Source organism: Drosophila innubila (genome assembly GCF_004354385.1).
Source record: "Drosophila innubila isolate TH190305 chromosome 2R unlocalized genomic scaffold, UK_Dinn_1.0 1_C_2R, whole genome shotgun sequence".
Classification (NCBI taxonomy): domain Eukaryota; kingdom Metazoa; phylum Arthropoda; class Insecta; order Diptera; family Drosophilidae; genus Drosophila; species Drosophila innubila.
This window is the reverse complement of record NW_022995374.1, coordinates 9,737,827-9,764,168: the sequence shown is the minus strand read 5'-3', so window position 1 is coordinate 9,764,168 and position 26,342 is coordinate 9,737,827. Positions and strand designations below refer to the sequence as shown.

The window sequence follows — 26,342 nt, the reverse complement described above, 5'->3', positions numbered from 1 at the left end:
CTTCTGTTCGTTTCTCTTTATTATCTTTCTACCACTTGAACTCGCAGTTTTTGTGTTGTTTTAATCGAAAGATCGTTAGTATTGATTGAGGTAAAAAATTAATAAGAAATTTGTAGTTTGTTTTTTTTCTAAATAAAACTAATGAATATTCTCTTCTTTATTTATTAACATAATGTATTTCTTGTTCTTTAATAACCTATGTTTACAACAAGAATACGTAACTTTTACTTTCCATAATTTCGTTAAAAGAAAAAACGCAAAAAGTCAGAAGTTAAGTTATTTGCAGTCAATATATTTGCCGGATATGTCAAATATAGTTTAAAGGTGTCAAGTTTCATAGTGAAAAGCCAAATAAAAGATAAATAAATTGAAAATGGTATTAAATTTGGAAAAACATAAACCTCATGAAAAGTAGCTATAAATCATTTTTTTAAAAGTATTATTGCTTTCTCGTTAATCTGCACATTAATTTATTTTTATCTATTGCCGAAACTAATATCTTTTTTTTTTTTTTTTTTAAATAATAATTAATGATTTTAAATAAATCAATAGATTTTCTTATTGTCTTGAGCCATATTTGATTTAACCAGGGCTAATGAACTCCGAGCCATTAAAATGTATTTTATATGTGATCAGCAGAAAATATAATTTTTTTTTTAAATATGTATTGTATGTTGTTACGTATTGCGTTTCGCCCAAAGTCGTGAGAAAAGCAAACCACAATTAGGTTAAAAAATTAATTATAAGACTTATATAGATGTTTTGTATGAAGTCATCTCTATAAGTTTGTGAACTCAATGATTAATTAATCATCAGATTTATCCAAGTTATATTTTTGTAGTTTACATCTCCTTTACGTATAAAAACTTCCATTTTCTGACATAACTTGGTGTGTGAAGCGCTCTAGAAACTGATCAGAATTTTAAGTTGGCCACACACACACACATATGCACACAAACACAACAACACATACACCTCCATCCACGCCCACATACATACAAATCTACACACAAAACACAAATCATGCTTAAACTTAATGCAAATTTAGCAATTTTTATTCCTAATGCCGGGCAAGGCCTAGGCTACAAATTCGTCTTGCCTCCCTTTTTATTTATTTTTGTTTGCTTTACTTTGCGCTAGATTTAAGCGCGAGATATTTATTTTTTTTTGCTTGCATTTTTTTTTTTTCTTACTTTTATTTTTGTTATGAAAAGTCACGTTTTTTCAAGCCGGGGGCTTCTGTCGTCGATTCGGGTTCGAGTTTTTATTCTAGGTCTGGTTTTGGTTTTGCTTTTTGTTCTGGTTCTCTGGCGGCTTTTCGAGTGGCCTTTGGCATAACTTTAAGTTATTAACATAAAGTTTGTGTATACTTTAAAAATTGGCATTTCGATTTGCAGTTTTAGACATGTTTGGTTTAATTTTCTATAATAACTCGTTGTAATTTGAATTGTTCAAACGAATTAGCGCCTGAAATGAAAGCAAAAATAGTGCCATAAACATGCATTTGTATGTTTGACACTTTTTCTACCAAGTTTAGCAAACAAACAACATACAGCAACTGTCAAAATTTAATAAATGAAGCAACGAAATCGCTTGGAAAATGCCACATAAATTGCCATGTCTCTGTTGACTGTCGATATTCGTCTTTCGAACGCCACTGACAAGTCATTCGCTTTAAACAAAAAATATCACAACAACAACAACAACAACTTTAAAAGCTCACACAATGAACCCCTCAAAAACCCAAAAAACTCAACCAAAATGTGAGAGGTGAGGCCGAGATACTTTTGCTTTGGAAACCAAGACTGAAACTCTGACTGAGACTGAGACTGAGGACTTGGCATGACTAATCGATTCGATTTTTCGCCCAGAAAGTCATGCCAAACTCTCAGCATATACAACAAAAATATTGGCCGGCAATCGCATTTGTGGCCTCTTTGCGTCTCCCCTCTCCCATCTCCCCGTCTTCTTGTCTACAACAATAAATAAATATCGATAGCTTCAACGTTTTGTCTTCGATTCCCGCTAAAAAAAACTTGAAAGTCACTGGACAAATTTTAGGAGCTTTTCAAGTGCCAACGACGACATTTGAAATTGCAATTTAAATGATGCGCCAACAACGATGACGACGAGATCTAAAAGGTGCCGAGAGGTCAGACATTGTGTTTTATAGTAGCTGAAACTAACAGAACAGTGTAAAACGAAACGGAAAAAATTGCATAGAAAATCAAATAAACACACGAGTTAAACTTGAGTATATTTTAAATTAAGAGAAAACCAATTTTCGTAGATTTATTTATTGAATTGCGAATGAAAAGTTGCGAAAGCACGGAAATTTAATTAGCGTTCAATAACAGTGTGACCAGTTTTTAACTCATACAAATTGTAGCGCAAAATGAAGTTAAATAATTGCACAATAAATAGGAAATGCTTTTAAATTGCTTTTGCTTTGGTTTTTCGTAATCTGTTCATAAGAAAGTGAATTAGTATTGCATCGAAATAGCTAAAGTTGTTTTCATTTTAATATTAAGAGTAGGAAAACAGCGATCTTTATTATTATTAAGATCGTTCCAATTGTACCAGATATTTGGAACTACATTCGGTTAATATCAATGCTCGCTTTGTCTGGTTTTCTGTGTTTTTTTTTTTTTTTTTTTTGTGGCTTGGTACATAAACAAATTGGTTTCTCTCAAATTCATTTCTAGCTTCCTCTTTCTCTTCATCATTTTTATTTTTATATTTTTTTCACATTTCATTTTTGTTGTATGCTTTTTGATTTGATATTTTGAAACATGTGCTCGTGTTCGTTTCTAAAAATATCACAAATTTTCGCCTCTCAGTGACGCGCTAGCAAAAGAGTTGAAAGAATGAAAACTGCCTAACAAATATCTTGTTATATTTTCTATCTCAATTTTTTTTTTAATTGTCCATATAGAAGAAAATTTTATTAAATTTAGTGCATTTTGTTTTACTTAAAAAAAGAAGAGATTTTATTTGAAAACTTGAACATTTCTCGAAATGAAAAATGAAATCTAACGTGTTCTGGCTTCTCTGCGCTTGTTCTTCTCTCGCACACAAACAGCGACAGCTGTGGTGAAATATACATTTTTGGATGTATCTGTATCTGCAGCTGTGCAGTGCATAGCATCGCCCCCTTGCCACCAATTTGCCCCTTGGCCCATCAGCGGGCCCATTTTGGGTGCATTTTGGAAACGTCGCCACCAAAAATAAGTTTTTCGTGCATGAAATTTTTGGCAGGCGATGCAAACAGCGTCAGCAGCTAACAACAACAACAATATAAGCAACAACAAGCGCTTGCCTCATTTACATAAGCAGTGCAATGTTAACCCTTGGCTGGCCCAACGTACTTAATACGCCCCGTTGCCCGCTTTAGCCCTCTCGCTTCCTTCACTTCATGCTAAATTGAGATCAATTGAAAGCGAAATTGATTGTTTAACCTTTTCTTGGAGCTTGCGAGGGGAGGACGAGGGTCAATGGGCAATGGGAAAGAGGCGTAGGGGCGTAACGGCTGCTGTCTGCAAGCAGTTTATACAAATTAGTTCAAAGTTTAATTTAATTTCAGTTGCTGCTGCCTTTGGCGCCACATTATTCAAACGCTCTTGAGAAAATGTAATTAATTTTTTCTCTTTCCTTGTCTCTCTCTCTCTCGCTCTTGCACTTTTTCTCTCTCTCTTTCTGTAGGCTATTTTTACACAGCAAATCATTAAATGATTTTTTTGCACATGCAAAAAAATATTATTAAGCAAAAATGTTTTAAAAATTTGTTCATGCTACAAATTTCAATATTTAGTTCGCGCTTACCCGTTCTGTCTCTCTCTCTCTCTCTCTCACTCTCTCTCTCTTCCTCCCTCTCTCTCTCTCTTTGTGCGAGTGAGAGTATTTTAAGATAAGCAAAGTTTATGAATATGCCAAAATTTATTATATGACTGCATGTTTCATAAGACGTTGATTGTGTGAGCGAGAGAGCTAGCGACAGTGAGTGAGAGTGAAGGAATGGGAAAAAGAGAGCACTTTTCGACAGTCTCAAAAAGTTGCTTAGCCGTTGGCATTTATGAAATGTTTTTATATTCGTTCGCGTGCTCTTTTTCTCAGACGATATTTGTGCGCCTCCAAAACAGATTTTAGACTCTGACGTAATTAGCTGCCTCTAAAGAAATTGATTTTGTTGAAATCTATGTGTGAGTAGATGAATTTAAATGTGCACTGTGAATTTTGATCAAGAAACGTGACAAAAAGAAAAATAAAAATCGAAGAAAATCTAAGCTAATTTAAAGGCTGTTTTCTGATTTAATTGAGGACTAGGGCAAAGATATCAACTTTTCATGTGATTAGATTAGTTGTCTTGAATTGTTCGAAATGTTACCTTTATCTATGCCCAATTAATGGGAACTTCCTGGCAAAGTTTGAATTCTAATTAATTATTCCAATTGTCTGTGCTCCAATACAAACATAGAAAAGATAAAACTCAGACATTGACTTAATTAAATTCAACTGACTTAGTCTGAGATCGCATAACAAGTCATTGCTTCACTATAAAGTGGATTTATCTAGATTTTTTCGCAACCTTTGGTTATAAAATTCTGCATTTTCGACTTTAATCAGCCCGCAGAATTTCAATATTCCATATCAAACAAATTCATGAAATGCCAATAAAACCTTTGCAGAGTGTTGCACTGAATCATCAGGAAATCAATCTCAAATCATTTAACGCCAACTCATTTGCATTTCCAAGACTTTTATGCTTCACTCCATCGCTCTTCACAGTTTTGGCACGTTTTATTAGCTCCCCACTAGTTAGAAATCCATATATGGGCAAACCTTTTGAATAATCGAAAGTCTAAGAAGATTTTTAAATCTGAAAAATCTTAGCTTGACACTTTTGCTAATGAATATATTCAGACCATATTTAGGGCTGACTTAAGCTATTTTTCAACAACAACTTGAACAATTAAATTGATGTAAAACTTTCCAAAAAAAAAAAAAAAGAAAAAGATTTCAATGCTCAATGGTTGTCAAAGAAATCAGTCAGCGTCACAAAGCCATTTTGACACGGAAATATTATGAGAATACCTCGACAATTTTTCGACAGATGATTTTTTTTTACTATAACCCACGCATTGTGAGATGCGATATTAATTATGCACGTCAATGAATGACAATGAGAATTAATTAGCCTAAAGTCAACTTACAGTTTAGTTGCGGTACAGTGAAGCATCAGATACACCCACAAATGTCACCTGTGGTGACATAAGCTGAACCAATGAAATGATGTTAAAGTTGACAATGTTGATGAGGGTATTAAACTCTACTGAGTCATAAGACAAACTCTTTTGCTATTTATGTTGACATTTTGCTGGGGAAATCAAGTGTTTTTCTTTGCAGTGCTGCAGTGCTGCAATTGCTTATCAGGTTGGTTGAAGGGGTGGTTCTTAGTTCCCTATTGAGGCAGCCATATAAGCAACGGTGTTTAACTTTTATCTAATCGCATTTATTGATAGCAACAGTCGAAGCCGCGTCGAGTTGGGTCGCCCTTTCTACCGGCAGGGGCTTCATTGTTTGAGCTTTTTGCGTTTTTCTTTCACATTTCACTATGTTTTCTGTTATTTTTATTTTTTATGGGTGCTTCGTTTAATATATGTGTCATACTAGGGTGGGTCGTTAGGTTCACTTAGTCGGGGCTTATGTTGTATAATGTTGCAACAAAGCGGTTAGTGACCGACCCAGCAACGAGTAACGCCTTGCTACGGCTTCCAGGGCAGTGAAGAGTGTTGCGTATACGACTATTTCCATATTGAGATGCCACGAGGCATTTGCCTTGTTGGTTTCCCATTTCTGTTGGCCGCTATTGCGGCCGCGATTATGTGAGGGCTTTAAAAATAGCCAAAGAGCCAACAGTCAACGGTCTCCGGGCATACGGGCTATATGGAAACATGCAATGCCATTGTTAGTCAGCTTTATGGGCAGTGTTAGGTGCCTGGAGCCTCAACCCGTCAACCCGTCAGCCCGTCAACCCGCCTGCTAATCACTTGCCAATGCGGTTCGAGAACCCTATACAAAATATATACTTACTGCAAACTGCATATCTAAAAACTACAATATACAATATATATATATATATAGAAATATATATAACATATACGACAACTTTTCACAGCAAACTGTGAACAGCCAGCGGAGGCAAAGGCAGAGACGCAGGCGGAGGCGGTTGTAAGTGTTGTGAGTTCCCTTATCAGCAGAGCGTACTCAATTCCATGTACTCTGTAATAAGTGGGGCATGCGGGTTAAGTGAAATAGTTAGTTGAAAGAGGAAGCTTGCTAACGATAGCAAAACTCGATAATATTTAGCAATCGATCAATAATAAAAGCCAAGTTGTCAAAGTGTTAATTTGTATTTATTATTTATTTATGCGTTTCATTTAAACGGTAAAACAAATTAATTATTGGTGAAATATTAAATGCGTTTCATTTGAGATTTTTTTTTTGGATAAATTGCGTGACTAAAATAAAAAGTCCCCCGTGTATACTTTACATATATTGCAAACATTTTCTTTTTCAATTTTATTTATTGTTCAACAAATTGCAGAAACTTAGCTTAACATATTTCTATAAAATGTTGAATATTCTACAAACTTTTAAGGCATCGGTTGGCAATACCACGTTTCCGCTTGTTCAAAATGAGAACATACATAATTAGAAAATATTTGCAATTATTGTCGGTTAATTGTCCTCGCATGTGATACACAAATTTCGACTCATTTTATCAACAGCTGGTGTGAGTTTTGTTGCGTTGTTGCGTTGTTGGAACAGCTTACATAAATACTTATGAGTGTATAAACGAATACAATAACGAATGCTCGTACGAATATGAATACTGTGAATGCAAATATTTAGTGAGATTGTGCTAACAGCTACAAAAATTAACAGTTTTCGATTTCAGTTTCAGCGGCAGCAGCTGAAACTTTTGCTCTTTTGCTCTCTCTCTCTCTCTCTCTCTATTTCTCTGAATTAACCTTCAGAGATGAAGAAAAGAAATGAAAAAAGCGTTTCCAAAAAAATTTAATACCTGACCAAAAAAACTTGTGGAACTTGTTTGGTTTGTTTTTGTAGTCCGCGTCTAAAGCAGTTTGCATCTTCTTGTTTCGTTTTTGAAATTAATTTTATTGTTGCTGCTGCAGATTGTATTAATGTATTAATAATTTTTAAATAGAAGTGCGCAGTCTCAATTAGCAACAAATTAATATCCTTATACAAGTACAATTACATATGCATATCGAATAATTATGAGCGAGCTGAAGGTTGTTTGTAGGTCAGCGGATGCTAATGTCATCGCCTATCGATATCGTTGGAGCCTTCGATTATTTTTGGCCCACTTTTTCTACTTAGTTGTAGGCAAGTTTATTTTTGTAAATGTTCTCCACACTACTATAAATTCTCTCCTAGCCCATGGATCCAAAAACTACGTCAATGACATGCCTCTATGCGTAGCATTAGCTGTGTATCTCAATCTGCATTTACATATATATCTATGTATATCTATATCTATATATACATATATTTATATTTTGTATCCACATTGGATGTTCAGCACGTCCGATTTGGTAGCACTTTTTGTGTGGGCGATGGTTGCGTTGTTTAAAAGTTTTTGCTGTGTCTGTGGAAACAGAAAAAGTTTCTCAGTTTTTCAGAAAAAAAAAATAAATAGAGAGACGTACAGGAATTATTTAAATACACGCTATAAACATTAACTACGACCCACACACACACATCAACAGACGCGTTTCGTCTAAAAATCAACTCATAAATTAAGTTAGAATTTATACTTTATATTTGCGTTTTTTGCTTTTTTTTTTCTTTCAAATTTATGTGGATATCAACTTGAAATACGGAAAAGCAATTTGCAGCTGACATCATGCAGATCTCAACAGCATATCAGAAATTAAGACAATTATAAGTTTCCTATGCGCTGACCGACTAAGCAACAAGTTAAAGAATATAGACAAAATGTATAAGCTTATAAATGATATTTTTTTTTTTTGTATTATAATTTTTATTAGTATTCGCTTTTGTTTTTATCTTTCGAAAATAGCCATAGATAATATACTGCAAATGTATTGGCATTTGTATCTACAAGTGTGTAGATAGCTTCAAAAGGCTAGATAGTGAGTTATGGGACTTGGTAGGAAACAAAAATAAAACTGTTTTAGATATTGCAAAATCGTACTCGTATGTTGCTTAGGGTTGTGTAGGGCAAGTCTAAATACATAAATATATTAATTATATCTTCTTAATTGAAATTTCCGTGTTAAAAATATAAAGAAATGTGTTCAGCTTAGATCTCTTCAGTATGAAAAATAATCTCAAAAATTCTTTTGGTAACTCAAAAAAAAAAAAAAACTTTACATATTATATTGGAATAAAACACTTTAAATTATATTCGTATATATTTTTTTTTAATATGTATTTCCTCCTCATTTATTTCAAGTTTCTGTTTATTTACTTATTAATTTGTCTTTTCACGAAATCTCGGTTATCTTTGGCCCATAGCTAATGCTAATTTGGTACAAAAAGAAATTATAAAGAAACAAAAAATTATTATATACGTTTTTGATTTCTCAGACATTATAATTTACTTTCGTTTGAGTTTGAATGAAAAGTTTGATTCATGTGCAAGAAGGTAGATAAGATAAGAGTGTTGACAATAATAAGTAAAATGCCAAAACCAGAGATAAAACAATCAAACAAGACATTAAAGCAAGCGACAACAAATGAAATTTGTGTGGCGTCATCGATGATTGAATCATTTTGAGTTTTGCAATTTATACTGATTAATTTTTATAAATATTGCTCACAGCATTGCGAATTGATTATAATATATACGTACAACAACAAATGCAACTTATTATATTTGTCAAGAATAACTAACATTTTTTACAGTAATATCTATATAAATTTTATAAGAATCATAAACAAATGTATAATTAAACAAATTGAGCGGTAAGTGCGTTTTATTTTGTATTCGCTTTGCTATGGACGCGTAGTAATACGATAGAAATATAAATTTATACTTTCGGTAGGCAATCGACCAACAATTATTTGTCACTTGCCATAAAAATAAATAAATAAAATCTGGCTCTACTTATAAGTAGAGAAGTGGCTCCCTCGATTTCTCTCTCCATCTCTATCTCTTATTTTTTAATCTGTAGCTTTTGCTATAAAAAAATAATTTATTTTTAGTATGTACTTATTATGATTGTTGTATTTTATTTACGCTGAGCGCTAAAAATTTAAATGCAGCTGAGTGAAATGATATATGAAATATTAGATAATTTAAGGAATACCTGACGCACTTTATTTGTAGTTTGTCAATGTGCATTGCTGCTGCTGTTATGGACCGTGCTTGGTTTGGTCTTTCTCGCTAAATCTCCGAGCGCAACGTGATATAATTTGTGGCAACTTCGGTCTGTGGCTGCATAGTGTATGTTGCTGTTGCTGCTCACGCTCTATTTCTAAATATATTTATACCATAATTGCCACATCAACACAAATATATGAACCAATAAAACTTATTTTGCCTTTATTTATTTATTTTTTGTTGTTTTATGCACTCATTCCCTTATACACACATACTTTTAATTTTCAATTCATTTTGTAGTTGGTTTTACATTTTAAAGATTTATTTTAATTATAGTTGAAATAAATTTTTAAAAGTTATGGACAGGTTTTTAATTTATTCATTCGAAAATAAAAGTAATAATATTTTATGTACACTTTTAGTTTATTATGCACATTGTTTCATTTGTTTACTTAGTTTACACTCCGCTCATTGCATACCACATAAAAACTAACAAAAGCTCCCAATAACTGCGCTCTACTAATCTAAAATTCATTAATTACTTCACACTCACATACATTCATACATTGCGCTGTCTTTCTGTCTTTGTCATATTCTATCTTGTCTTCTCTGTCTGTTTCTGTTCATCCAAGCGCGTGTGCTGGTCAATTTCTTAATAATTTTTTACTACTCTTCTAAACATCTCAGAAACAAAAAGATAAAAAAACCAAGTATATTTGGTATAAGCCTAAACGACTATTTCTCTTTTTTATTCTCATTTCAGATAATGTAAAATCAGCGTATGCTCAATAAAGAAAAGCTTACCCAAAAACAAAAAGCCGCTAAACTTACAAACCTAAACAAAAACCAAAATAAAGTTACAGCAGCGTATTTGCATATGTAAAATACATAATAAGTATTTATATATATAAACGGTCGTTCGAATCAAAATTAAACAACATTTACAACTCTTAGCCAAGAAAGGCTTCAAGTACCCAAGCTATCAACTATCAGCTATCCCCAAGCTTTGTAATCCACAAATAAAAAAACAAACAAAAAAAAAACCGATACAAGTGTAAGCGCTAAAAGCACAAAATACGAACTCATTCAATAACGCTACCATTTATGCTAAATATATATATATGTATACCTTATATATATAGGTGCTGATCTGTGCTAAGAGCTGTTGAATTTTATGTGAAAAAAAAAGAAAAAGAAAAACATATACATATATTTGAAAGCCAACGTCATAAAGTAAAACGCGCAACATTTCTAGTCGCCAGCTAAGCTATCTATAAAGCCTTCCCAGCTAAAAGATAATACATATACTATATACTTAATATATAGTATAGTTACTACTATATACTATAATACTGAAGAATTGCCGCTGCAATGGCCAACGTTGTCAATATGAACAGCCTGCTCAATGGCAAGGACTCGCGCTGGCTGCAACTGGAGGTGTGCCGCGAATTTCAGCGCAACAAATGCTCGCGCCAGGATACGGAGTGCAAGTTCGCCCATCCCCCGGCCAATGTTGAGGTGCAGAACGGCAAGGTTACCGCTTGCTATGACAGTATCAAGGTCAGTATCCCAGTACGAGAGTACCAAACATTCCCTTCCCTTTCCACCTACCCCCCCTCAAAACATGAGCCCATTACCACTTTGCTTCTATCGTGTACATGTATGGAATGTAGCTTGTAAGCTTTTATTTTTTATTTTTTACTATTACTTTTACTTTTAATCCATCATGGCTTAAGTACTTTTACCCTATATAAGACAAAACCCTCCAACCAATGCATTTTAGGGGAATCCCAATAAGAGAATTACTGATCTTGTCGCGCTTATGTTGAATGTGCTTTTGTGCTTTTACTTTTTTGTGCTTAAATCTAAATATATAGCTGAAGCTTAGTGGCTGTCTCTGTCACTCACTCTCAGTCACAGTCTCTCTCTGGCTCTCCCTGTGTGTTGCCTCCGCTGCTCCTGCCTTTATTATCTAATTGCCCTAAGCATTGTGCGCTTTTAAGCCTTTACGTGAGGGAGCTTTTAAAAGCTTTATCCAAGCTCGTGCGCTTGTATGTGAATGACGATCTTGTGCTTGTCAAGTTGTAGAATGAGTAGAGAGAATTCCAGTGATAAAATAATACAAAAGAACGAATCGATAACGAATCAAACGTTAAATAATTGAAACGAATTGATTAAGTGAAAAGAAAAGTGAACAAAAGTATCATAAATAATACAATTTCTATCACATTTTGAGTGATTCTAGGCGACGCTGCAATTAGACATGGATAACTTGAAGGTAAACCTTATAAAGTTTCACATTAAGATATATTGTATTAAGCCAGTGTCATTATTATGCTTTTTATGTTTCAACAAAAACCACATCACGTTTTTAAGTAATACTTCAAAAAACCACAAAGAAAAAATAATACAGTCTGTAAATTTATATTTTTAAGCTTTCTATACCACTTCCTTCCATTAAGTACTTAACTTCTTTACCTGCCATTTACATTTTTCCATTTGGCCATTCAACTTTTTTGCTGTATCCAACAGAGCTCTGTCTATTGATCAGTTTCATTCTATTCGTAAAAAAGCAGTGCACAATTGGCAGTGTCCTTTTTCCAATGTGCTTTTTATCATGCAATATTGAATTTTCCCCTCTGAAAGCGACAGAGAAAAAAATTGTGAAACGTGGAAAATTAGCCAAGTGAAAAACAAAAGCATCAAAGCTTCGAAGAGTACGGCTCAATTTTTCAGATTTTTTTCCCAGTTTTTCCTCTCAGCTTGACGTCAACAACAGCAATGAAACAAAGGGCGACAATACCTTGACAATGTCGTGGGCTATGCGGAAAAATTAAGTTGCCCGATTTGTTGTTGTAGTTTGCTTTATTAAGCTTTTTGTTTCTGGGTTTGCGTTTGCGTTTGTGTGTATGTGTGTGATAACAATGTTGGCAACACAAACAACAACGAAGCAACTATGTAAAATGGCAACATAAAGTAAAGTATTTTATATATACTTGTTTAATGTTGACAAAATGCCACCACCATCATCATCATCATCATCATCTTTGTCATCATCATCAAATTTGTGACAGCATAAAAAATTATGTTTGAAAAATTTCGTAGCCGCTTTTTAGGCGTCAGCCATTGCCACTTGTTTGGTTAACGGCTGCGGCGAGTGGCGAACGCTTTTGTTATTTTAACAAAACCCCAAAGCGTAGAGGAGTCGAGCCTTAAAGTTGGCCATCTCACAGCCTCCCACTCTTGGCCTCTCTCTTGCCCTTTCCCCTTCGCTCTTTCGCATCCCCGAGTCGAGTGTGCAAACAATAGTTAAAACTGATATTTGTAAGTAGCTCGTTGTTATTTGTTGTTGTTGTTGTTGCTGTTGTTGTTGTCGGGGTTCGCTTTTGTTATTGTACTTTTCACGCCTGTCCACAGGAGCGGCGGCCTTAATTGAGCCACTGCCAGGGACGCAGTTCCTTCTAGTAGTCCATGTCCTGTTTTCCTGCTTTTCCCTCAATATGGAGTCTGTTTGTTTTGATAGACACTTTAATAAAAGCATTTCCGAGGGCTTTAAAAAAATTATTATACACGAGTATATGCTTTTTTGTTATCTTTTAAATTATCTGGAAGTTCCCATTCTGTTAATTGAGATATCTGCGATATCAGAAGAAATCAAATTCAAATGTTAAAATAATTTTTGAGAGGTTTATTAAAATATTAAATATAATGAGTTCAAATCAATTTATTTTTAATTTTATTAATAACTAATGAAATATATTTCAAATAAATTTAAATAAATATTGTTTAAAAAATAAAAACAATTTATTATTATGTTTGAAATTTGCAATTTATGGTAGTCAACTTTTGTGTTATTGATAATATGTCCGAGCAATGAAATCTCTAACATTTTAAAAGCATTTGAACCGACTGTTGAGTTTTTTTAAAATTTATTTAAGAAGTATGCTTAAATTGTTTAAATATTATTATTAATACAAGAGTGTATGCACTTGCATGTTCATAGGCATTAGCTAAGCTCATCGTCTACCCTTGAAATCCCTTAAGACATTGGCAATTACTGAACCCCAGCCACAGCTGTGTTGGGCTAAGCAAGTTCTGATTCAGATACCCACATAAACTGGTCACAAAATGAGTCAGCTTCGACCCTGTAACAGCTGCTAGACGAAATGGAAATGAAAATGAAAAGCGAAAGGCAACGAACCATCGACCACACGGTCGTATAAAGGGGATCCTTAGTTGCCCAGCTTCTCGGTTCTTCAGTTCTTCAGTCTCTCAGTCCCTCCATAGGGAAGAAGTTTTTGCTGCTGCTGCTGCTGGCAAATAAAGCTCAGACATTCATTGCCCACAAATTAATTGTGTTATCCTATTAATTAACTATGCAGTAAAGTTGCCAAGCAATTTGGTTCGCTGAGCGAGTTTTTTCTGCCCAGTCGCATGACGTGAACAGTTTTCTTTTTTTTCTTTTTTTCTCTCTTTTATTTTCAGGCTTTGAGTGTTGTAATTGTAGCTGAGTGTGTTTGTACTCATTTTCACCTCTTTTTCCCTAGAGTCAGTGTGTGTGCATGTGTGTGTGCGTGTGTGTGTGTGTGTGTGTGTGTGTGTGTGTGCTTGACACACAAAACGGGAGGCATGCGGCAAGTTGGGTTTAAATGTATAACGAACTTAAACGTGCAAGTAACCAGCATATAATGGATGTCAACCAGTTTAAGGACACGAGGCCTACGGGTCGCTAGTACCCAAGTGTGTGGGCGTGCGCGTATGTGTGTGTGTGTGTGTGTGGGTGTGTGGGTGTGTGGCAACAACTTTTTCCATATGGCCACGACACTAATTTATAGTTAAGTATCCGCATTGTGGACTTTGCAATGAAATTTACTTGTAGGTTCGTTTAAAAACTCAAGCAGTGTTTGTATTAATATAAAAATAACTTGTTAAATAGGCCAATGTCAAATTGTTGTACTTCACAAAGTTTAAATCGTTCGTAAATAATTTTATACATATTTTTGTAGTCAGATTTAAAAAAATATCAAAATTATAAGTTAGTAGTGATTACTCCGTAATTTTTCGTAGCTTAGCCAACTAATCAACCATAACAGCTTTATTTTTCTTAAGGTTATAAAAATACACAACTCATTCGATATGGTCTCTTAACGTTTTGCTAATTTCCTCTCAATATTTTTTTTTTCTCAATTTGAGCACAATGAGCCAGCTGAAAATGCACACGCAACTTTAAAAGAAAAGGCACTCGGAAAGGAGTAAAAAATGCCATGGCCACAACATAAAACATTTTCCGGTTTATAATTTTCTTGTCACAACAATTTTCACGCTATGCTTTGGCGCTGGTCCTGGTGTCCCTACCCGCACTTCCATTCAGGGGGATTTTTCTTCTTGCTGGCTGTTGGTTGGTGCCACTTTATCCGGCTGGCTTGGCCGCATTTTGCGTCCTTTCGCCTTTCGCGCGCTTTTGCTACTTAACCAACTGTAAAGCTCTCGGCCATATTGTGTGGCACCTTATTTTTCTATTATGTTTTCAACACTGCCACTGGAACGAACACACTTTCCCCTCGGCACTCACTGGGCCAACAAAAGTCAAGTTCCATGCCATGCAAATTATGAGCTTGAGCCACAAAAAAATAATAAAATAAAATAAAATAATAAGAAAAAATAAAAAGAATATGGCATCCCGCAAAAGAAAATGAAAATGGCAACTCTTCCGCCACAAAGCGTGAGAAGAGAGTCTCGAAATAGTGGACAGATGGGTTGCATGGTTGTATGAAAAGTGGGTTGGTTTGAGGAGATCGGAAAGCCAACAATGTGCGCCACTTTGAAGTTATTTTGTTTTAGTTTTCAACATTGTTGTTTATTTCTATTCCATTTTATAGTTGACAAATTTATCGTAGAAATAAACCAAAATATTCAATCTAAATAAAGCTATTTTGTTGCTTAACAAAAAGCATTTGGAAGTGCGGGAGTACAATGGAGAAATTGAGAGCTCTCTGAAATTGTGCTTTGAATGACAGTCGTGACGATTGAATGGCTGATTTAATAAAGTAATAAAAGAAAGTAAGAAAACTCTACAGTTGTCATTAAACCAAAATAAGTTGCAAATTGTTAGCAAATGATTGCAGTGAAAATTCGACAATGAAAGCATTATGAATCCATTGATGAAAATGATTTCGAATTTTCTGTGAAATTGAGTTTTTGTTACACTTGTTTTGAAATCTATTCGTTCGATTTGGATTTCAGTTAATTGTCAATTAATAATTTAAAATGCGATTCTAAGGATTGACTGTCCAAGCTTAACACAAGGCTGGCTGCTATGAGCACTCCGTATAATCCTTGGCATTGCCAGCACCTTTTAAGCTCTACGAAAATCTGTGTTCAAGGAGTTGCCGCTAATTTGTTATGCCTTACACACGTTGCACTTTGAAATTCCGCAACAAACTTCAAGTCAATAACTCAGTAGCTGGTTGTCAGGAGCCCGCAGGAGCCGGCACTTAATGCATTATGCAGCAGCAAGTTGTGGCATGTCCTTGCACAGAAAGGGAAGAGTGAGGAGATGAGAGTAAATTGCACACATGTGCAGTCTGTGTGCAGTGTGGCAGTCATTTTGCAGTTGCTGAAACCTACACAATTCATTCGTCCTGGCTGCGTCCGGAACGTGACTGCAGCAACGATGGCGGCAAATCGAGCGGGCATGGCATGTCTTAAATAAAATAAATGGCACATTATCAATATAAACAAGAGGAGGACGTCGCGTCGCGTCGCGTCGCGTACGCGAGCTGAAAGCGTAAAGTTGTTAAGTTACTTAAGCCAACAAATGAAGCAACAGACGTGTAGAGACGAGCGCCTGAGTACGAGCAACTAAACACAGTCACGAGCCTGACAAATTGCCGTCTGACTGTAGACTCCCAGACTCCAGCAACTACCATCTCCATCTCCAAATCCATTTCCAACTTCAACTCCAACTGGGAACTTTCTCAGTTCCTGAGCTGCACCCTGACCAACAAACAAATATCACTCCACAACCATTTCTTTTCATATCGCACTCGCATGGATGCCAGAAACTTGGCAAGCAAATAAAAACTAATGCTCGACTACAATGAATATGAATGTTCGTTCGCCAAACTTATCTAAGAAAGAAAAATGTCACAAGTTTTTCCCTTTTTCCCTTTTTTTTTTGTTTTCAGTCAAATGTAAAGTTTTCATTTGCTGCCATGCCCCCAGGTGGGCGTTAATGCACTCACTTGACAAATGTGTCAAAAGTGCATATGAAAATAACTTTGCAGGCTTTTACTTGTCACAAATTTTGATTTCCATTAGATTTGCCAAAATTCATTTCATTTCACGTATTACATATTCATGTGATTGTCAATCAAACGAACTTGTGATGGATGTCAGCAGAAAAAGAGGTTGTCAATTTCATATGTTTTTCAGCGAGAGTTGCTAATAAAGTTGCAGTTACCTTTGTAAGACTGTAATTGGATTAGCTTGATATGGAAAAGAAAGAGCATAATTTAAATAAATAAAGATTGAATTCAGTTTGAAATAAAAAACTAAATTTCTTGTATAAAATAAGATGAGATTTAAAATGTTCCACACTTTAAAGGCTGCGAAGCTTTAACAACAAACAGCTTTCATTGTCTGGCAGCATAAAAATCTCTTTCTTCCAGATTTTCTCTGCAAGGCTCTAACGACAGTCAAGCGTCAAAATGGGTAACTTTGTGGTGGAAGAGATGGGAAAAGCGCTTGAAGCGTTGAACGAAAATCGGGATCAATAAAAACGTCATTCAATTTATTTTCAATTTTGCGGAGCGTCACGGAAAATGTTGGCGAACGGAATGAAACGGAATAAAATGGAATGAAACGTGGCATTGTGAAACGGGGAGTGGGGGGCTTAGCAAATAATAGAAGACAGAAAACCCAATAAATTTAAAGAAGAAAAGCAAGTAAAGGACTTGAGTCTGTGTGTGTGTAGTGACAAAGTGCCAAGGAGAAGAAATGGGAGTTTAGGTATATCAAATAACTTTGACTTTACACATTATTAAACCGCAATGTCGACGACTGTGGCGAGCAGAGAGACAGAGTGAGATGGCAAGCGAAATATAGCGAGACAAACAAACAAAGCAGTTGCTGCACATTTGTAAGGACATAGGCAGCGAAGAAAGGCACAAGCAAACAGTGGGAGAACAGGACTCCAGCTTGGTCCTGTTGCATTCAACGTTGCCGTTGCCGTTGCCGTGTCGACTTTTTACACTTGACAAACTCAACAAACAATTGTCAGCCTTGTCGTCCTTATTGCAGCAGGAGTTCGCTGAGTGAATATTCTGGCATCTATTCAGGCATTCATTGTCTTGACTGTTAAATTTTTGAGCAGACATTGATTAAAGCGGCCCAAATTGTTTGCAAACTGAACTTTAAGTTCATGCCACGCGCTAGTTTCCAAGCATCCCCCTGTCCCCCTCTTTCTTAGAATACACATATATATATATATATATTTTCTCTCTTTCTGCCTCTTTTCATTGGTGACTGCAGCATTTTCTTTTGCCGCTGGCGTTGCGGCAAAGTCAATGAGTGGCAATATGCCACCAATAATTCAGGTCACGCGAGTTGTCGTCGGCGTCTTGGCCTGGCACAGTGGGCAAGAATGCAATTTCTGTGAATACAAAAAATGTATGAGGCGTATAAGAAAATATATAACAAATTAAACACTTAATAATAAATACATTTTCCATATTTAAAAAAAAAAAAGATTTTTTTTAAAGAAAATTACATATTTGATCCACTGTAGAGCTCGTCTTAGACTCTGCCAGGGCGTTCCAATCCCTGCTCTCTGCCAACTGCCAACTGTCCCCGTCAGTTTCTTCTTCTTGCTGTGCTGCGGGTATATTGTGGAATTTTCTATTGCCTTTTTCTGCAGTAGAACGCAGCCTTCTCCCACACAATCAACATCACAAACAAGCACACACACATCCATATATGTGCACACACACATTGTGTGCTCTCCATTGTGTGCTGACATCGTTAGGCCATTCTACAACGTCTCTTAAGGCTCCATCTTCCCATTTTGTTGGCATTGCTGCTGCAATTTTAATGAAGCTGCGGCATGCGGCAAGCGCCTTCAAGTTGCACGCGCCATTGGCGCAACTTGCGCTTTTTATGCTTCATTTTTGTGTGTTGTTGACATACTGAGAGGGCACTCTGGCAATTGTGAAAAGAACCCAGTCTTAAATGAGCTCGGTACCAGTTCAAATTGTGAATATCTCGGAAAATGCAGCAATAATGAGAAACTCGATTTTGAGTGGCCAAAACTTCAATTGCCTCAAACTCGAAGCCTGTAGTGGACTCGCCTGTCAATTGGGAGTTAAGTTTTGGCCTAATAAATGAATGTGTGCATACAGTCAAAAGGGGTGAAGGGGTTAAAAGACAGAATACATTCGACATTCGATAGACATCCTGCAGTTCTGTGATGACCACTTGCAGCCATTTTATCGTATGTGTGTGTGTGTGTGTGTGTGTGTAGTGTCTGACCAGTCAAGTCTGTCTGGAACTGACCGGGTTTGCCTTTGAATAAATGCCATAATTTATGGTCAAAAGTTTGCTACTGCACACATTTTGTGGAGAACACTTGAAGCGCAGCTATTTAGTGAGCTCTCTACTCTGGCTATTTGTTGATGATGCTGATGATGATAATGATGATGATGTTGATGATGATGATGTTGATGTTGATTTTGCCCAGATCCTTTACCCACAAATGCCATGACCAATGCCCAGTGCAGTTCATCTGAAAACTTTGCTCGGTTACATTTCGGTGTCCATTAGTGTAATTTAGAACTCCACTTAACTGCTCTCCGATTGAAAAATTTGACTAAAAATATAAGAATAAGAGAGCGAGAGCGAGAGAGGGGAAAAGAAAAGATTTTTCAATTTACTTAATAGTTGAGGGACAAGACAAGCGCATCAAATTACAGAGCCTCCTACACAGGTGGCACCTTTTTTCGTCTAGGGATGAAATACGAAAACTTCTCATAGACCATTTTCCAAAGGGGGTTGATTTGTTGTTGTTGTTGCTGCTGTTGTTGCTGTTGCTTTTACTGCTATTATTTGCTTTCGTCTTCGTTCTAATGAAAAACGAGCAATCGCACACACAAAAATGCTAATCAACAACGAGATCGATAAATGTTTGAATAAGTGTTTGAATTTTGTTTGCGGGGTGACAATGCAGACAATAGAAGCTGCAGGCCAGGGAAATTGTCGCTTTTGCCAATTCAATTTGCATATTATGAGAAAAGTATATGCATGTGTGTGTAGTGTAGTGTGTGTTTGGCCGGAAAACTGAGGTTATGGTTTACTTGTTCTTCTTAATGTTGTGCTAAAAAATAAGTTAAGCTGTCACTTGTAAACAGTTTTCTGAAATATATATATTTATCTTATACTTCTAGATTATTCTTTTAACAGTTAATTCAAATGTAATTGCTTCAATTCAAATACTATTCCAAAACACATGATATCTCCGTTTAATATCCATATCAATAACATTTTAAGCACACTCATCAGATCAATGACAAACAATTTCTACACGTGCCATAGAACACAAATCTAATATGAAAACACATAGATACACACACACACACACATACACAAGATTTTGGGCAAAAGATGCGCAATCAATGGATTACTTCCGCTTTGCTTGCTTGAAGGCCCAGCCACGAAATAGCAACAACAATTTGCGCTAGGCAAACAGGAAAGAAGAAAGGATGAAAGGAAGTAGTATGAATTAATATAGGTGTAACTGTGTGTGTGTGTGTGTGTGAATTGAATATACATATATTTGAAAGCTAAGCCAAAGACAGTGCAACTTAAGGTTGTCTGGCAAAGAAGCAACTTAACTTAAAAATTATATAAATAACAATTACACATTTATGTATTTAAAAATAATAATATTTACACTTTGATTTAATTCAAATTCAATGAAAATGTGCAAATAAAAACACTATTCTTTGATTTTAATTTGAAAAAAATACAAGAAATTTATTTTAAACATATTTAATATGAATTCAATTTAGTGTAAAATGGTTTAACATTATAATAAATACGGCAATTGGAATTTTGAGTAATTTTGACTTTTATGTTAATGTATTATTATTTACTTTGTATAGATAGTGTTTAAATTACATTGAAATGAGTTTTTTATTAAATTTTAAAATTAAGTTCTTTTTTTTATTATGGTTTTTTCTCTGGGTGTACTAAAAGGAATTATTTTTTGTTGCTCAGTGTTGAAAATGCGCAAAGCGACTGTTTAAGCAGTTCAATTGATATCCATCAGCAAAGTGGCGCAACAAAAAAATGGGAAATACAGAGTTTATATATATATATATAAATAAATATATAGAAATAGAAAATCAATTCAATCACGCTTATCAGAGGCAACGAGCTGGCTAGCGAAAGGGGAGCGGGGGGAGTGTGGGAGTTACAAAAGCGACAAACGTCAGAAACAGCAGCTGAGTAGAAAAAAATTACAATTCAAAAAGCATTTTCGGTATGTTTACTGCCGCAGCAAAGTAGGCAAAAGTGAAGAAGTAGTCTCTAGAGAAAGAGAGATAGAGAGAGAGAGAGGGAGAGAAAGGGAGACTGAGATAGACAGAGTGTAGAGTGACGACAACAATAAAAATTGAAATGGAGCTCGAGTCAACGTTTTCATGATTTACGGCTGTCGCTGGGCCAGATAGAGAGAGAGAGAGAGAGAGAGTGCGACAGAGAGCGAGAGGGAGAGACATAGCGAAAGCGAGAGAGATTTTTATCCTTTTTGAATTGTGCCAGCAGTTTTTAGACAGTTTTACTGTTTATAACTATGCCAGGCTATATATCTAACCAACTGCCATCCCTTTAGCCCACAATTCCATTCATCAAAGTGGCGCCACATAGTCGCAGTAAAAATACTTCAACATACATAGATATATATAAAAAACGACAAAGATGGGCGCTTATTTATATCACTCACTGTTATTGTGTGGGTGGCGGCAGAGTCGCATTAGCTTGGCATTGTTATGACAGCGGCTTACTTAAATGTTGGCTTATTGATTTTGTTTCCATTTTTTTTTTGTTGTACACGATTTGTGCATTGTTTTTGCTTTTGTTGTTCTTTGAGTGCGTCATGAGCTGCACTTTTGAGCTGATTGTTCAAGTGTGCGCTGTCATAGCAGGCAGCTTTGATGATGTGCAGCAGACAGCTTAGCTGCCTGCTAAGTAACAGCACAAACAGAGTTGCATTTGCCCCATTGCTATTGTAATAGACGGAAGTGAATGGGTTTTAACGAGTATTCAATACGAAAGTCACTTGATATTTAAATAAATAAACATTTTGAAAGGTTTTTTTTATTTTTTTTTTGTCGCATTTGAATTGCATTATTGAATATTTGAATATTATTTGTAAGCATTTCAGTTCTTGCAAAATCTCAGCTTCAAAGAGCTTTTATGGTCTCTCAATTTTAAGCATATGCTAACTGCCTGCCAAGTTGCTTCCACTTGACTGACTCATTCGCACTGTGTCCCTATCTATCCCTATGTCCCTATCGCTCCTGCTCACAACGAACTGAGCGCTGTGACGTCAACTTTTCAATCACTTTCCAAGCGATTAAACAATCAGCGGCATTATAATCTCAGCGCAAAGAGTCATGTATCATAGATACAGAGCTGCATCCCAGTAACTGTATATGTCTTTCTCTGTCTCTATCTCTCTCTTTCTGTGTGTGTGTGGTTGCTTGATTTGCTTTAGCGTTTTTTTTCCTTGCCATTTTGCGCTGTCAAACATGATTTGCATATGCTGCTTGTGGCTTTTGCCGTTTGGCTAGAGATTAAAGATTAGCTACTCCTCGATTTCGATTGCTGGCAAAAGCTTAGTGATATTTTTTTCCATATTTCAGATGCCATTTTCTCATTTCTTTTCTCGTTATACTGATACGCCTGTAAGCTTTGCTCACCAATTAAAAACAGGCTGGCAATTTGTTGCTACCAAATGATTATGACTTAATAGCCTTTTCAGCTTTGATTGCACCTTGCGTAAATTATATACAGCAATCTTAATGTCACCCGATAATTGATGATGGTTACAAAACGATTTCCGTCTTTCAGTTTGTTATCTAAGAAATGTATGTGATCCATTCCCAAGACGTGAGTTTTAATTCAAGTGACTTATTATGCATTCATTTAAATGACATTTATTGTTAAGACGCCGCACACAAACTGTGTGCTGGAAATGGGCTTAAAAAGCCATTATTGTCAACATTTATAATAGTTTCAAGAGCTGAAGCAGTGCGAGAAGCAGGTAAATGTGTCCTTTGCTTCCTTTTCTTCCACTTGCCGTTGCCGTTGCCGTTGCCTTTACCTTCGTCTTGGCATTGTGTCTGTGTTTGTTTACTTTACACTCGAGTGGCATAAAAACAGTAACACATACTCACACAAACACACACACACACACACACACTCTCTCGCCTCACCTTGTCACACAAACAAAAGCACCTGCTTTCAGCCCAGACAGCCTCAAGTGTCAGGCCGAGCTCTCTTGCGGGTTGAGCTCGTTCATTGAAAACAATTTGGCCTATGCTGCGTATGAGTAATATATGAAGTGTGTGTGTGTGCGTGAAGAGAAAGGTGACAGGGGAAGCGAAACGTAACGAACAGAGAGTTGAAGCTAAAACGAAGCTGGCATCATAAATGTCAACAGCTGCGCGTACTTATGCCATTGTGTATACTCTCACGGTGTGTCACAGATGGGAATCTAGGCAATGACAACACTTTGTTAAGTCATTAGATTTAAAATGCTTTGTGAAAAATTGAAATCTCTACGGATATGCTTGATACTATAATCCTTTGAATTAAGAAATATACTCATTGTAGTAATATTTAGCACACGTAGTCATAAGTAGTATGTAAGACTGTATTATATTGTAAATAGTTTTATTAATTATATTTATCGCACTGTAAATATAATTAATCATTTATCGATTACTAAGAAGCGCCCTCTGGCGTGAATAAGAGTTAGCTGAAATGGAGCAAGCGTCACTTTTTCAAGAGACGCCGCCCGGTTAAGATTGAATAAGTTATTAAAAATCGGAAGTCTGAGTATTTACTTATTATTATAACCCCTGACTATATCATTACATTTGTTTTTATAACTAAAACTAAAACTAACTAAACTAAAACTTATCTTCATAATAAAGGCATTATCTAGTAAAATAATATTACAACTCATGAACATACTTGTAGTTCTTTTGCAATCCCGTCAAGGTCATGTCACAATACTTTTATTTTCTCCCACCTCGCAAATTCTTTAAGATTTTGAGGGCCAACGAGCCATCCATCAACGATCCCATTCCCATTTATTTTAACACCTCTCTCTCTCTCTCTCTCTCTTCTTCCCCTTTTCGCAGTTACTTTGACAACTTGTGACAATCTGTCTCTCACTCATAATTATTATTATTATTATCATTATTTTCGGCTTAAATCCTTTCGTCGACTTTATAGCGCAGCGTTGACAGCGCACAGCTTTGAGCTTTAAGCTTAATGGCAAGCGTCAACAATTTGCCCAACTTCGTTTCTTCCGTCTCCATCTCCATCTCAATCTTCATGTTTCCCCTCTTTCCCCTGGTCGGTCAGCTCTTCTCCTGTTTTTAATCGCACTTTTTAATTACTTTCCTTTAATTTTGGCAACTTTTACTGCTGCTATTTGTCTTGTCACATTTTTTGTAATTATTTTTGCACTTTTATTTAATAATTTCTCAGTGCGCAACAGAAAAAAATTATTTTTTTATGCTGACAGCAAGTCGCAAGTGTCAAGCGGAAAGACGAAAAAAAAGAAAAGTTTTCTGGCGAACATGTGAGAAATATTCGTATCTTCAATTCCGTTTAAGTGGAATCTGCGAAGCGTGTAAATTAATTAAATTTGCACTTGAATATTCGCCGAGTATAGTGGAGTTTTATCGATTTAAATTTTCATTTGAAATCTAGTAAGTTTTTCCCATTTCTGAATGAAATCTGATTCTGGTTTACTCCAACTTCAACTCTTAATTGTCTGAGATTTGCATGTTTGGTTTACTTAAAGGTCCTTGGGGTCCTCATGCCTACAGCAAAAATAATTTAAGTCTTTCACAAAATGAAATTTAATTGTCACATTAAATGTCACGGAATTAAAAGACAGGTCCCTTAAGATACCCACACACACACACACACACACGTACAGAATCCCCTTTACTTAGAAATTCGAAGAGTAAATTCTCTTGAGCAGCTGGCGCCTGTTTTGGGATATTTTCTACCCTGAGGAGCGGCGCAAATTCCAATGCTCATGCGAGAGAATTTAACCTATTTACACAGTAATTTATTTGCTTATAAACATAAAACCACTTTCGCTGAACAATGGCAACACACACACACACTCCCTACATATAAATATGTGTGTGTGTGTTAGGCATATGTTGAATAAGGAAGTGAAAAGGAAAAGGCCAATGGAAAAGGCACATACTTAATTTAATAATTTTCACATTTATTGAAACAAAACGAAGAAAACGGCAAAGGGAGCTTCACACACAGCTACCGAGTTCAAGTTGTAGACTAAGGACTTTTTTTTTCACGCACATCCTTTTGCTTCATTTGTGTCGGTTTTTAATTTTGCTCAATAGATGTCGGAGAGTGTGTGTGTGCTGGGTGTGTGTTCGTGTGTGAGTGTGTGCATGGGTGGCAAACACACTTAAAACTCAAATATTTGCATACACTCGAGCATTGTTTGCATAAAAATACCAAAAATGAGAAAGAAAAGAAAAAGGCACGGCCAGAAAATGAAAGGCAGCAAAAGGCAGCAGACAAACGTAGTTGGGGCAAATGAGATGGAGTGAAGGGTAATGGGAGTAGGGATTGGGTCTTTGTGCAAAGGAACTGAAGCTGCAATCCCCCAGTTGTTGCCTTAGACCAAAGCAAATTTATTATCACACAAAAGGCAAAAGACGATGCAGACGGGCAAGCAACTCTGGCGTCGGCAATCTATAAAAAAAAGTAGCAGCCTGCCTGGCTGTAGTAGTAGCTACAGTAAAAAAGTAGTAGGGAAGAGAAGAGATGAGATGATACAGCAGAAGGAGCAGCAGTCACAGCAGTCGCAGAGCACAAAATCAAACGAAATGATGCAAACATATACACGAGAAAGTAAAGTGTGGATGGGGATGTGAATGCGGATCCTGGCGCGCAAGCTTTGTGCAAATAAAGCATTTTACAGAGGCTTTGCCAAGAGACTGCGAACAGAAATTGGAATGGCTTGCTCTGGGGAAAGCCCGGACACACACTCATAGAGCGAAACAACTAGATTGTAACATTTACCAGGGGGTAATGTATGCCAATGCCACATGAGACCCCCAACTCTAGTTGGATGCTGCTTCACGGCAGGTGTGCCACAATTTGCATAGATCAGCCCTCGCCATTGCCGACGCCCTCGTCCTGATGAGGGAGGCAGATACCGAAACTGCTGGATGGGGCAGCTAAGCAAACACATATACATTATACGTAGCAAAGAACGTGCCACGGCAGCAAAATAACTGCAAACAGCTAAGAAAGACGACAACAAAGCTGTTGCCAAAATACAAAAAAAGAAGAAAAAAGAAGAAGAATGCAAAGTATACGTTAAGTTTAGCGCAAAATTAAACAATCTTATTACCCGGATTAGTGACAAAATTATGTTACAGTCGACAAGGGAGCGGATTTTGTAGAGGGTGTGAATTCTGCAGGTGACTTGCCTTGCCAGAATTATCAAGACATTAAATGTAACTCGTATCTGTAAACGTAACTGTAACTGTAACTGTAGTCATGGCAATTTTGCAGAACATTACGTAGTAGAACTCTAAATGAAAGGCTAAAACTAAATTGGATGATTCCAATGGATATGTGTGTAAAAGATAAAGATGGAATAATAGCTGCTTTTGCTTAATCGAAA

At 36.0% G+C, this 26,342-nt stretch overlaps 1 protein-coding gene and 1 long non-coding RNA gene across 10 annotated transcripts in view; both read left to right on the top strand.

Moving 5' to 3' along the window:
- LOC117783102 (protein muscleblind) overlaps positions 1-26,342 on the top strand; it is a 126,345-nt gene that overhangs the window by 1,123 nt on the left and 98,880 nt on the right. For all 9 annotated transcript variants that reach the window (XM_034620301.1, XM_034620303.1, XM_034620302.1 and 6 more), the window contains exon 2: positions 10,137-10,933. In XM_034620301.1, the coding sequence (XP_034476192.1) occupies positions 10,745-10,933 (189 nt within the window). In that variant the 5' untranslated portion in view covers positions 10,137-10,744. The remainder of the gene's footprint in view (positions 1-10,136; positions 10,934-26,342) is intronic.
- LOC117783105 lies at positions 10,963-12,023 on the top strand. The gene is made up of 2 exons (XR_004617352.1): positions 10,963-11,718; positions 11,750-12,023. It is a non-coding gene; the product is annotated as an uncharacterized LOC117783105 (long non-coding RNA).